Source organism: Canis lupus, chromosome 6 (assembly GCF_011100685.1).
Source record: "Canis lupus familiaris isolate Mischka breed German Shepherd chromosome 6, alternate assembly UU_Cfam_GSD_1.0, whole genome shotgun sequence".
NCBI lineage: Eukaryota > Metazoa > Chordata > Mammalia > Carnivora > Canidae > Canis > Canis lupus.
Genome location: NC_049227.1, coordinates 56,828,952 through 56,843,786, shown reverse-complemented (window position 1 = coordinate 56,843,786; position 14,835 = coordinate 56,828,952). Strand labels below are relative to the sequence as shown.

Genomic DNA, 14,835 nt, shown 5'->3' with positions numbered 1-14,835 from the left:
ATCCTTTTTTGCAGAGTCACCAGAAAAGTAGAATTATCCTCAAAGCAACTCTAACAAGATGAAGGAAATACAGGCAAACTATTTTTTATCTAATATAATGTACCTGAAATTTCTATACAACAAAAAGACATGTAATAAACATCCTATCCTTGTGTGTAGTGCAATGCTTTCAAATAAAACACAAATATCCAAACTATCCATTTCTTCATGTCTTCTTTCTTACCAATCTGTAGATTTTTAGGGAAGATTTTAAGATACTTGGCAATATCATTTATAAACCTACTTACTCTCATCTTTGGTTTAAAAAAAAAGCCCCACCAACACCAAAAGACTTTGTGAATTCAGGTTTTTCTTTTAATAAACCAAAACTCTTAGACTATACTTTTATTACTCAATATATTCTTAAAGCATCAGAGCAAGACTACAAAAATAATGCAAAACTTTCCACATCTGCCCAGTTATTTTATATGATACAAAAAGGAAGAAAGAGGTAATAAGTAGTATCAAAATAAGTCTGAGAATCAAATGTTTAAGCATAATTCCCCTGTATTGAAAACCAACAACATGGTGAATTTTTATGAGAAATCAGTCATTCTGACTTAACTCAAAGGAATCCTAGGCTTTAAAGGAATCACTGGCACATTTAATATGTGGCTAGAAAGTCAGGGCAACATTTTAAAGTCATTTTCAAAATACTATACAGAATGAATTCTTAATTAGGTTACGCCTAAAGAGCATACTTTTTAAGAAATTATACATAAGGAAAGCAAATGATATCAATGTTACTCTAATAATAACCTTAATTAAAACTTTAACCTTAAAGTTCAAGGACTTATAGTGATCAATATTTATTAATGACAAGTTATTTAGTTAAGTAGTAAGCTAGGCAAGCTAAGCAGTTAATGCCACAACTTTGGAGATTTGTGATAGAGTTTTTGAGCCTTTATTAAAATAGAAAATAATGCTGTGCATTCAACAGAAACTTGCATAAGTAGTTATTTACTTACTTTTTCTAATGTTTCAATGCGCTGTTTTAAAAGTCTATTTTCTGTGCGTAACCTCTGCAAAAAAAAAAGAAAAGAAAAAGAAAAAAAAGAAACAAACAAAACAAGAGGTTTGTTTGCAAGCATTCCTGAGAGGAAAAGATTCCTAAATCATAGCCCTTAAAATGTACCACCTTTAATAAATAGCAAAGGTCTAAGGAATGATAACATTATTATCTGTCAAACTCTTACAGGTTCAGAGTAGGAAATACATAGTAAAGAAAATGACCACATTTAATCAATCCAGCTGTGACTGCATTTTAAATATAAGCTGCATTACATACAGAAATAATCCCTTTCTTTTAAAGTACCTACCATGACTCATAATCAGTATTTTCTCATCTATCTTAACATCCCCATCATATAGAAAAGATTCCAATTCATTTACTTCTTACAAAGACTATCTATACAAATAGAATTCAAATGTTTATCAAATAAATAAGAAATCTGAAAAATGCAGCTCATAGAAAAAATACCAAATAGTCAGTTCAGAACTAGACCAGCCTTCATTTATGCCTTGTATATGAAAGCTGCAAAACTCCTCCCATTCTGAAAATATAAAGATTGAGTTACTGGCATCAAATTAATTATGAGTTGTTCTGAACATAAAAAAATGGCTCAGTCAGCAGAGAGTATGTGACTCTTGATCTCAGGGTCATGAGTTCGAGCTCCATGTTGGGCATGGAACCTACTCAAATAAAAGATTAAAAAACAACACACCACCAAACTTGAAAAAAAAAAAAAAAAAAAAACTTCTGATTACTAGCATTTTAAAATAGTTCCAAAAAGCAAAACCAGATTTGGAACACCTGGGTAGCACAGCTGGTTAAGAGACTGACTCTTGATTTCAGCTCAGGGCCTGATCTCAGGGTCAAGTCCGAAGTTGGGCTCTGCGCTCAGCAGAGTCGGCTTAAGACTCTCCTTGCCCCTCCGCCCTCTTGTGCTCCCTTTCTCTCTCAAATAAATAATCTTAAAAAAAAAAAAAAAAAGTAAAACCAGATTTAAAAAATCTTCACCTAACCGCTCAATACTCAACTCCCTAAACTATCAAATTACTGCTATTAAGTATTAAAACTAAAACACTCTACATAAAAAACTGCCTTTTTGCATATTCCATCAACATATTTTTGTAAGAATCCTGATGTTATTCTTTCATTTTAGAATCTTTTAAGTTACCCCTTCATTTTGCCATCATTATAATTTCAAATTCCCCTTACCTTTTGTACAAATTTACTCCAGAACTCAATCCAGCCTTCTTCCAACCCTATCATCCTCTATATTTCTGCTTTTAAAAATGTCTTCCTCAGAAATTTCTATTAATTCAATCTACCATTTTTCCAGTAAAGACTAAAATATAGTTAATATAACATATAAAGTCTCAGACCAAGGAAATAGAGATTCTATGAATTACTGTATCTTGTTAAGTGAACCACAAATTGGAAGAAATAAATCTTAAGAGTTATTATAAAGATCTGCAAATTAGATTTTCTTATTCTTGGAAGACACATATTTACAACATATTTAGGTGGTCTGAAATCATTATTATTTTATGTGTGATTTCAGACTACAAAATAGCTTAAGAAGAAAAGGTTTCTCATTTCTTGGCTATACATATTATGTGTAGCACAATGGTCTAGGCAAATAAGCAATTATTAAATGCCTTTAAAAATCTGCAAGTCCAGAGAAACAAATGTGATTCTCAAAATGTTCTCAACATACTTAATTAGAAAAAAAAAATTTTTGTTTATCCCAAAATACTTAGAAAGCTAAGTTCAACCAGACAATTGAGTGAATAAAGTTAATGTTACAACAGAAATAATGCTAAAATATAAAATTTAGAACTAAAAACATTCATCTGGGTTTCCCTCTCCATCTCCTTTAAATCTTCTGAATGTCTGCTACAGATTAAAGTCTAAATTGATTTCTCCCACACACATACACCCAAATGTCTGAATACCACTTTTTAAATAAACCAATTCCCCATTTATGTGACATCTACTTCATCATAAATTGATAAACTTTATCAGTTATTAAAGACTATTTCAGGATTACCTATTAAATTACAAGTGTTTCTTTTTCTGGACTAGTACCACAGTATTCTGGTAATTATAGCTTTGCGATCTCCTTTTGGTCTGGTGGAGCTAATTTCTCCCATTCTTATATTATTTTGTTTATCCTTCCCAAATCCTAAGTGCTAATATACTAAATTAGTTGAGAGAATGGGTTTTGTAGTTAGATGGGTGTAGGTTCAAATCCTCACTCTAAAATTAATACCTGTGCTCGTTAATATTGTAGACTCTCCATTTTCTCATCTAGAAAATTAGAGTAACGCCTGCAATGATATGGGAAGAATTACTGCACATAATACCAAGAGCTTAATTAATGATAAACAATGCTCATAACATTCTTTTAAGTCAGGCACGAGTAGTATTTTATCATTTTTCTCTATTTTTTACAACTATCTTTAGATTTTTTTAATGTTCTGCAAAATCATGGGGAATTAAATGACTGGATGTGTTAATATGTATTTGATGGGGAAATAACTTTATTTAACACAGAATTCTTTTTGTTTCTTCCCTTTAGTCATCCTTTTTAAATGCCTTTATGCAAAGTTTTTCAGTGATAATTTGTTAGGCTCTATCCTATTTTTCATTTAGGTGATCCCTAAATATGCTTTTATTCTTATTTTAAGTGGAATTTCTTTTTCTAAGATATTCTGGAAATGTTTATTGCTGAAATATAGGAAAGTATCTAATATCTATCACTTGACTGAATTCTCATTAATTTTTAAGTATTTGTCTTTTTAATTACATTTGCCAGAGTGAATTAAGAATGTTTTCTAAACTTTAAAGTGAAAACTATAAAGAGAAAGACTAACAGATGCATATACTTAAAAGAGAGAGGGAGAGACTTTTTTGACCTACCAAATCAGAAAAGAAAAAATGAGGTAAGTGTGACAGCAAAAATGAAATAACCAATGTAGGCAAGATGTTAGTGGAATGGAAAATTGCTGCCCAAAAAAACATACCCTGGAAATACTCTTTAGGAAATTTACTTAGTACATATCAAAAGTCTGAAAAATACTAATATCCTATAATACAATAATTCTACTCTTTAAAGCTGGCTAAAAAAATATAAGGTGCCAGAAAACTTTATACATAAACATGCTAACTATATGTGCTATTTTTAATAATAAAAAATGATTTAAAAAAAAACACAAAATATCTCCAAATGGGGAAATTTCAGTTTCTAATAACTCACTTTATTCTTGCCATTTTATTCTTACTCATTTTATGAAATAACTCAAACACAATAATCTTCCTTATGGGGACAATTCATTGATCCTATCAACTTTTCATTGTCCCACATCTGATGTGCTCCCTTCCTTCTTTACAAAGTTTAATTTCCAATCATTAGAGATAGATATTCCCTTGCTTTTATCCTCCTCTCTGCCATCTCTCCCTTAGAAGTTAGCATACTTGCCTGGTAAAACCACTACTCTGGGTCAGCGTACTGATAAGTCTGTGTCTGCACCTATGCTGGTACATATAACTGAAGAAAAATAAAACACTGAAGTTTGTTTAAATTAACAATCACTAAATTCAGTTGGACTACTAATTCACTGTAGCAGTAATAATGTATTTCCATAGGCCATTCCTTCTCTCACCCTCTCAGGTCATATTTCGTACTTACTCTTCTTTCTTTAACCAAGGAACCCTTCATCTCACTATCACTCCTAAATGATAATCTATTTCAAATTTCACTGAAATAATAAAACAGTAAGAACAGAACTTAGCAAACTCCCACAACAACATCCTACATCTTACCTACATTTTTCCCCATATATTTTAGATCCTTTCTTGTTCTTGTGGATTAACTATCCATGATAATAGACCAATTCTCCTACCATGGTCTAAATCCTAAACCATGCTGACCCTAGTAATTACTCCCTGCCATTCACACATCATCAACCTTTCCTACTTGGTTATCACCATAAAAAACATGGTTATTTCTCCCGTCTTAACAAAAAAGTAAAGAATAACCAAAATCCCCTCAACATCATGACCCTCTCTCTAAGCTACTGCCTGTCCCATTTCTCTCTTTATAACCTATATCCAATTTTTTCCAGTTTTTAAAATTTTTTTCCAGTTTCATTCAAGTTTTAGTTCCCACCTCTTCTCTGCTTTTTTCTAGCTTATCTCCATGCTGACAAATTCAATTACTATTTCTCCATCCTCCTCTCACAGGAACACTCTTTAGCACTGACATAGTAAAATAAAATCCTTCTCTTACTGAAACTCTCTCTTCTCTTGGCTTCTAGGACACTATACTTCCCTAGTGTTCTGCTTTGCTCTCATCTTTCTAACTTAAATGTTGGCTTATGATCAGACTCAATTCTTGAACTCTCTTCTCTATTTCATCTATACTCAATCCCCAGATAATCTCAACCACTCTAAAGGTTTTTACTATCCTCATTCTGGCAATAACTGCAAAATTTATATTTTGAGCCTGTCCTCTCTTACACTCAACACTGAATATTCAAGGGGCTCCTTGAACATCTCCTAGGCATCTGATACTGAAAATACTTCAAACTGGGCTCCTGATATTCCTCCCAAAACCAGATCCTCCCATAAACTTCCCATCTCAGGCACTGGGAACTCTATTTTTCTACACACTAAAGCCAAAATGCTGAATTCCTATCCTCTCACACCGCCACAATCAACTTGTCAGCTTTATCTTTAAAATTTATTCAGAATCCAATCACTTCTTACCACCTCAATCCAAGCCACCATCATCTCTGGCCTGTAGTACTTCATCAGCCTCTACTTAGTCTTCCTGTCCCCTGTAATCTACCCTCAACCTACCTTCTCCTCCTTCACTGAAAACCCAAATGGCTTTCCGGATTCAAAGTTATTGACTTCACATGTTCAATGACACCCTACTCCTCTCACTTTCCTCATCATGTATGCTGTCCCATTACAATGGTTTCCTTACTGGGCATACTCCTGACTGGATTCTGCTCTCCTTCCAGATATTTATATACCTAGGTCTTAAACTTCCTTCAAGTACTTATTCAAAAGTATTCTAGTCAACTTTTCTAAATTTTTAATCCAAACACTAACATTTTACCCTCCCTTCCCAGACATATTCTTTTCTCTGTTTAACACTTATCCTCAACAAAGTATTATATATTTTACTTGTTTATTGTCTGACTCCTATACTAAAATATAAGTTCCATGAGGGCAGAAATTGGTCTATTTCATCAATACATTTCAAGGGCCTAGAACAGTGCTTGGACATGTAGTAGGCTCTACAAATATCTGTTAAATCGATGACTTCTTGAATAAATTATACTATTGTACCCCCCATGGATATTATTATATAGCCATCAGATATTTAATGAAAGTTTGTGATGCCACAGAAAAACGGGCATCCAAAACCTTACATCACAATGCATTAAGTCTTTTTTGGAAAGCAGCACAGTGTATACACTGAAGAATATATGGTCTTAGAAAAACATAAATCAGATTTCAAATGCTTGACTTTCACCATTTTCTAGCAATATGACAACTAGCATATTTTTGAGCTTCCTGGAGCTCAAGAAGATGAGGATAAGAACCCTCTCATAAGGTTATTAGAAGAATAAAAGTAGATGATGCATGTAAATGACCCTTCACATATTAAGTGTTAAATAAATGTGTCAATATAACACTTCACACCATTAAATATAACTCCTGGATGACTCAGATAACATTAGTCATATTTTCCTTTTTTATGCCAGGCAGTGAATACACAAGTGTTTTTATATTATTCTGTTTGTCAACATATCCAGAATACTTCATAATTTTTAAATTTAAAAAAAAATCGACCTTCTGGCTAAAAATCCGTCAGAATCTCTAATTCCTCCCATTTGCAGCACTTATATGTCCCACAGCACAAAATTTAAATATGAATATTAGATTATCAGTTCATATGTCAGTCTTAAATAGAGTGGGGGAATAAAAGTTTTTCATTTTTAAAGATTTGTGAGGTACCCTAATAAAAGCTAGAATTTTAATATTTCTTACCTCCTCCCCCTCAGGTGGAACATCAATAGATTGGAAGATACTGAGAAAGCTGTTTCTATTAACAAAAAATTTCACACAATAAAATGTAAGATTCTCCATGTGAAACCATTATTATCAAAATCTTTCTGTTACACTTTCAGAAAAGGGTTGGAAAATAATTAAAAGTTATTATCTTCATCAGGGAGCCTCCAGATATAACTGTTAGACTAAAAGGTCCACAACCCAAAGGTCTTAGAATTTTAAGTTAAAAAAAGGGAAATGTTAACAAATCAATGGCTGATTTTTTACTTCCATATCAAAACATCAAATAATTTGATGATCATACCATTTACTTGTGTGAAAAACAGCGTAAGATTATCTCGCTGAAGGCTTCTGAGGAGGACCAAGACAAGAAAGTATGAATTTAAGAGAACTCACTTCCTTGTAAAAAGAGACCTCGGGGAGAAGGGAAGAGAGTGTGACTAAGGAAGTGGCGTGTCCTATTATAGAGAAAGGTCCAATAATACATGGCTAACCATCTGTAAATGCGGTGGTCATCTGATTGTGACTGAGATGAGTTGCCAAGTCAAATATCAGACATACCCAAGCTTATATAAAGGAAAAAAAGAGGGGGGACAGTCCTACAAAAATTATCATGGCTTTGTCCTTTTTGGTGACCAGAGGAGTGAAGAGAGAGAGATGCAAATGGTATGAGAGTAATAAAACACTATGTGGAAACAAAATTTTATAAAAGGAACAAACTATCTTTGAGATCAGATTTTATTTACCCAATGTGTTTCTAACTTTTTGAACTTTCATTTCTCCCCTCCCCCCACCATTTCTTCTCTATAAACACTTGTGCCATCTGTTTTTCCTTAAGACACATGGAGCTGGCATCCAAAAGTACTCTGTGAGGTATATGAACTATAACTTTCCCCCAAAACTGAAGTTTGAAAAAAAACTGCAAATACAAGCTAAATTTTGCTAAAGATCTTTCTGAAAAGCCCTCTTGGTATTCCTACTATTCATGTGATTTAATTTTAGAAGAAACTTCTTTAAGAGCAAAAATTGTTCATAGAACTGTGTTTTGTTTTGCAATAACATAGCATGGTGAAATGAACAGGATGGCTTCCCATCCTCAGATTCTTGATTTGCAGTTCCGAATATTCGTGGTATGCGATAACCCATACTCTTTCCCCACTCATCAGGATGACGTACTTTTCCACTTTTAGTAGGTTGAAGTGGAGGGTATGATTTAATGTTACTCTTACTCATGGTACCTAAAAGAAAAGCAAATGGTAGAGCAGCAGTTGGGTGACAGAATTTTTAAAAAGGAGGGAAAAACATCCACAAAGGTTTTTTCTTTCTCTCTCTGAAAAATGTAGAAGTATCTATTTCCTATTGATAGGGAATACGGATAGAAATTAAAATAAAACATCTAGAAAAGGGAGACAGATGAGAGAGAGGTCACACATAAAAAAGGGAGAGGTTGTCTCCAAGAAGGCTTTTGAGAAGGACCATGGCAAGAAAGTATATCAATTTCATAAAACCTATTCCCTTCTTGTAAAAAGGGCCTGTGGATGTGAGTAATGAAGAGGTACTTTATAGCAATGGTGAATTAAGACATGGCTAAAGAATCATAAATAAGGTGATCATCTAACGTCTTGCCAGGTTCAAGTCAAAACTCTCAGACACATCCAAATGCAGAGTTTAAAAAAAAAAAAAAAAAGTGTAGTCACTCAAAACTTGCTTTATTTTGGTTTTTTTTTTTTTGTGGGTTTTTCTTTTTGGAAGGGGGAGAATATAAGACAGATAAAATCCAATGATCAGCAAGTCAGTTTCTTCACTAACTCCTGCTTTTACTCATTATCCTCATCCTGAAATATCAGCATAAAGCCTATAGAACTTTCCTTAACTCTCAGCTCAAACAATGCCAAAGATCCTCATCTTAAGAATTTCTAGCCTACAGGGGGCACAAATAAGAATTTTGAGATATACATAGGAATTTACATATCCCTTAAAACTGGCAATCTACCTGTTTCCATGGACAGTTCAAAAGTATAACCTTTGCTTAGAGATGAGAAAATTGACTAAGAGAATTAGCCAAAATTTCCTTCAGCTTTAAGGCATCCGTAATTGGTTTTGGTGCAAATATTTGTTCTATTAATCTACACATGTTATAGATGAACTTCTCTGCATTTTTAAAAATATGTTTAAATTAAGTGGTAATTATCTTCCCCATAGAAGTATTTTCTCTTCATGACCCAACAACAAATCCAGAAATACTGCTGCTCTCACGCTACAATAAGAATCACTTGTTATATATTTCTGGTTTTTGAAAGGTTTATTTTAAACTATAACCTAGTGAGATGGTAAATATCAGTAAGTAGTAATAAACATCACTGTTAAATTTGCTACAGGAAATAAATATATCAACATAACCAAACAACCGACTTTAATAAGTTTATGTTTGGCACTTCTAAAAGTCCTGAGATGCTTACTTTAATTTCAACTTGTTCTTCCATTTCTTTAGTTTTTATTGTAGTGTATTCCTTTTCAAGCCTAAGAGGAGGAAGAAAAAAAAAATCAAAGATATGTTTTTACTCCAAAGTAGTTACTAAATTATAAAATTTGAAACTACATATTAACACAAAATATAATTTCAGTAGGTTCCAACTTTTAACTTGAGATACTTGATATTAGAAAAATCATCTGAATAGTTACATGGAATTTTATCAAAAAATTACTTCACAAGTAAAAATGAGAACCACACAAAAAACTTTCAAAAGTGAAATATACAAGGCACCAGAGAAGTGAGTTTACAGATTCTATTCAGTCCTAAACTTATGAAAAGAACCATCTTTCTTCCTCAAATTAAAATATATTGATATAGTTCAACTGGATTTCAACCAAAAAAAAAAAAAAAACAAGTACTAAAAACTGAGTGTAAAATTTATAATGGGGGAAACGGAACAAGTCTTCCTAACAAAAGGATTCCTAAACATAGAAAGAATGAGGCAAATATTAAAATCACCATTAAAAATAATGACAATAAAACATTAAAAACACCATTAAAATTCCACAATACTCCCCACAGGCAAGAAAAACCAAAGGATGTTAAAATTAATGGGTAAAAACTTAAGCACAGTCTCAAAATATTTCTCTCAAAATAGTAAATTTGTAGTATATTGGTATCCTGATAGCACCTGAGCCAACTGATCAAGATTAACACCACCAATAATACATACGGACATCATGCATCCCCTGTTTAGATGTACTGAGAAGGGTACTTCGCTTCCATGATATGCACACCCTCAATTTAATCAAGAGAAGTCATCAAACAAACTCAAACTAGCAAACCCATTGACCAGCTCACTTCAGAAGTATCAAGGTCAAAAGGTAAAGACTGAAGAACTGTCACTAATTGTAGGAGAGTAAGAAATGACAAACAAATGCAATGTACTATTTTTGCAACTCTAAGTGTAAAATCATCTTTACAAAAATTTATAGGCCATACAAAAATTACTCCCACCAAGTTACTTTTAGATCTTACTCTGGACCAAAAATGTTAGTAACTTTAACTTCTCCTAATACTAACAAGCCAAGGCCCCCAAAAAACTTAGACTTGCCATCAAAAATCAAATTCTCCCTTAAAGGAGAAAAACCCATTACTTACTATTTATATATAAAATTTCATTTAACTCACAATAACTTTTTTTATTGTGATAAAATACACCTAGCAAAATTTACCATCTTAACCATTTTTAGGTATACTGTTATTAAGTATATTTATAATGTGCAGCCATCACCACCAGCATGTCCACTGTTCTGTTCATCTTATGAAACTGAAACTTTTTGTTTCTCAAATTCAGCAATTTCTAATAGTCTGCCTTCAACTTCACTTATTTTTCTGCCTGCTCAAATCTACTTTTTAATCATTCTAGTGAATCATTCATTTCAGTTACCAGACATTTCAGATCCAGAATATTTTTTTTTTGTTCCCTTTTACGTATTCTATCTCTTTACGGATATTTCCATTTTATTCATCTATCTTTTTCTCGATTTTCCCCACATCTTCCTTTAGTTCTTTGAGCTTCTTTTAAAGTCTCTACTTATCTACTTTATCTGCCATCGAGTCGCTTTCAGATATAGTTTCTATTTACACCTGACCGTTGAACAACATGAGAATCAGAAGTGCTGACATCCCTGTGCAGTTGAAAGTCTGTGTGTAACTTTTGATTCTCCAAACATGTCACCACTGTCGACTGGAACTCTTACAAATAGCGTAGTCAACATATTTTGTAAGTATCATATTTTGTAATCTTAAGATGAAGGAAGCTACAGAAAAGAAAGAGTTATAGGGAAAATTATAAGAGAAAATACATTTGCAGTCCTGTGCTGCATTTCTCAAAAACAATCTGCATATAAGTGGATGAGCACAGTTCAAATCCATGTTGTTGAAGAGTCAACTATATTCTTTTCCTTTGGGCCATACTTTCCTTTTTTTTTAAATATGCCTTGTGATTTTTGTTATAAGCTAGGTATTTGCTTTTGTTTAAAATATTTTATTTATTTATTCATGAAAGACACACAGAGAGGCAGAGACATAAGCAGAGGGAGAAGCAGGGTCCCTGCGGGGACCCCAGGATCATGACCTGAGCTGAAGACAAACCCTCAACCACAGAGCCACCCAGGTGCCTGTTACAAACTAGACAAAGGGGGAAAAGGAAAAATAAAGGGAAGAGAAGAATGATGGCCCTTCAAATCTCTTGGCAATTATTTCAGCTGGAGGATAAGGGGACTTGCAACAATGGAAAGTGGTGCAACACTAATGGCACCTTCCTTGCACCTGTGATCAGAAATGGCACAGCAATCAGATCAGAGCACATAGATTCCAGGTACCTGTTAGACAAGGTCACTTGTGCCCACCCTGGTTCCAAGTTGCATGAAAGTTGCTCCAGAAATACAAGCAAGCACAGCTGCATACCATGGGCTGAATGAAGGGTGAAGAAGGATGGTGCTAAGGGGTACTAATGTGCTAAGAACTGAAATTGACTAAACTAGCCACAATTCAGTTCAAGCCTTCCCCTAGAAGTTACAAATCTTCAGTAAGCCCCAGAATTCCAAAACAATTACATCAGATTCTGCCACCGCAATTGTTTTCTAGGTGGGAGACCGATCCCTGGCGATTTCTACTCCATTTTCTTACAATCCTCTGTCCACAATGACTTTTTAATGCTGGTTGTTATGCCCATTTGTATAGGCTTAGAAAGACTGAGAAACTTGCCTAAGGTCACACCTTTGACTGTTACACTACCATGTCTATTACTTTGGTGTATCTAAAAGAGTAATATATTCAAAAGAATTTACAAGACTCTCAAGAGGTGCAGAATGTTTGAACAATGGCTGCACTGCTGAAGTAAGCTTATAGTCCTCACAAATGCCTCCTTTGTTATGTATTAGGTGATAAATGTTATTATTACTCACTCATGTACCTAAAACACTTGAAATCATCATTTAATCTTAGTTCCCAATTCAGTCACCAAACACGTTCAATTCAACCTTCTTAACAATGCTCGCAAATACATTATTTCTTCTTCAACTGCACTGATGGTTTTTAAATAAACTTTATTTTTGAGAAGTGATTTTGATTACAAAATAATTGAGAAGAGTGCAGAGTTTGCATACCCCCGCCCTCAGTTCTATGTTTAACATCTTACATTAGTATAGTAACTTTGTAACAATTAATGAACTAATATTAATACACTGTTAACCAAAGTCCATACTAAATTCAGATGTCTTAATTTTTGTCTCATGTCCATTTCCTATTCTAGGATACCATCCAGGGAATCATATTACATTAAGTTGCCATGTCTTTTTAGACTCCTCTTGTCTATGACAATTTGTCAGATTTTCCGTATGTCTGATGACCCTGATAATTTGAGGAGTACTGGTGAGGTATTTTGAAGAATATTCCTCAATTGGGATTTAGCTTATTTTTGCTATGATTGTACTGGGGTTATGGGTTTGGAGGAAGAAGACTACAGAAATCAGTTCCATTTTTATCACATCATATCAAGGGTACAAATTCTCACCAGATATCACTGTTGATGTTGACCCTGATCATCAGTTGGCCTAGGTATGCTTATAAGGTTTCTACAAAGCAACTTCAAAGTAACTACAGAGCTATATCATTCTTGTATTGGCAACATTTTTAGGCCTTCATTATAGCTTAACTAAATTACTAGAGGAATCTGACAACTGTCCTCTCTACTGCCAGTTTCATAATTCAATCTTTTCTGCACACTATTACCAGGATAATGTTTTTATAAATGTCGATTTGGATCATGCCACTCCCGGAGTTCAACTGTTTCAGTGTTTATCCATTACCTTCAGGCTACATTTCAAAGGCTTATTACTAAAAATAATCAAGGCCTTTTGGAGAATGATTTGCTCCTGTGCAGGAACAGGAAAGGCACAAGATGAGTCTGGAGATTTCTGTTGCCTTACAATAAGGAAATTCTCAAAGAGCCATGGGGACATGTCAAAAGGACACCACAGCCAGTTTGAAAGGGCTCCTACTAGACAAAGCAGGGTAACTGGAGAGTAATGAATTATAATTCACCAAATAAAAAAAAGAACCCACAAGTTGACACTTATATAAATAAATGAGTAAATATATCAGAAGGAAAAGCTCTTCCTTACAGTAGAATGTCAATTAATAAAGAAGGAATGAGGGAGTGAGAAAATCGTAAGTGGATATAAATCTGGTGAGGGAAGGCATGGTAAAGAACAGGATATTATATTATCTCAAAGCATCTGGATATAAATACTTAATAATAAAATACAAAATAATAACTTTGTGGTAAACTTTGCAGACATCACCTTAACCCAGTAATTAGAAATACCATCATCAATTCTGAGCAAACCAGTATCATATACCCACTGCATGGTTAACTGAGAAGACCCATCATTGGTATGCCTACCAAAAATCCACAATCTGAATCTATCCAAGAGGAAATATCAGAAAAACCCAAATTGTGGGATTTTCCACAAAGTAACTAGCTTGTACTCTTCAAATCTATCAAGGTCAAGAACACAAGAATAATAGAGGGAGTGTTTCAGATTAAAGGAGATTGATCTGACACAATTAACGCAATACATGATCCTGGAGTGCTTAAAGTGGATCCAAAACCTAGGAGATGAAAGGTAGGGACTGGATAGGAGAGAGAATTAGGTGGGGATTTGAAAGGGGAGATAGTTACAAAGAGTATTATTGAGACAAGTGATAAAACTTGAACATGCTTTGGGAATTAGGTAATAGTACTGTATCTATATAATTTCCTGATTTCAATTAACTATTAGATTCTGCTAAAAAAAAAAAAACAAAAAACAAACAAAAAAAAAGTCCTTGTTCTTAGGAAGTACACATTCATTCAAGTATTTAAGAAAAAAGGGCACAGCATCTTAACTTACTCTCAAATGGATCCCCTAAAAATGAGTATGGATTTTACTTACATGCACACATATTATTTATAACTCTTAAAAGGTTTAAAAATATACCAAAATGAAATTACAACAAAAAAACAAAGCCTAAGAATGATTGCTTGCAAATTTCTTGTCTTAAAGGAACCTCTGAGCCTTTGTACATATTACTTTTCTGCCTAAAATGCCCACCTTCTCTTCACCTTGTCAACCTCCACCTACTCTTCTAGACAACAAAAAGAGTGAAATTTTAAAATAAG

The 14,835-nt window shown here is 33.5% G+C and overlaps 1 protein-coding gene across 14 annotated transcripts in view; it reads right to left on the bottom strand.

The window, feature by feature from the left end:
• The window catches only part of EVI5 (ecotropic viral integration site 5), a 194,722-nt gene that overhangs the window by 102,463 nt on the left and 77,424 nt on the right, over window positions 1–14,835 (bottom strand). For all 14 annotated transcript variants that reach the window (XM_038541354.1, XM_038541348.1, XM_038541355.1 and 11 more), the window contains 2 exons: window positions 9,592–9,652; window positions 1,008–1,061 (listed from right to left, as the gene is read on the bottom strand). In XM_038541354.1, the coding sequence (XP_038397282.1) occupies window positions 1,008–1,061; window positions 9,592–9,652 (115 nt within the window). The remainder of the gene's footprint in view (window positions 1–1,007; window positions 1,062–9,591; window positions 9,653–14,835) is intronic.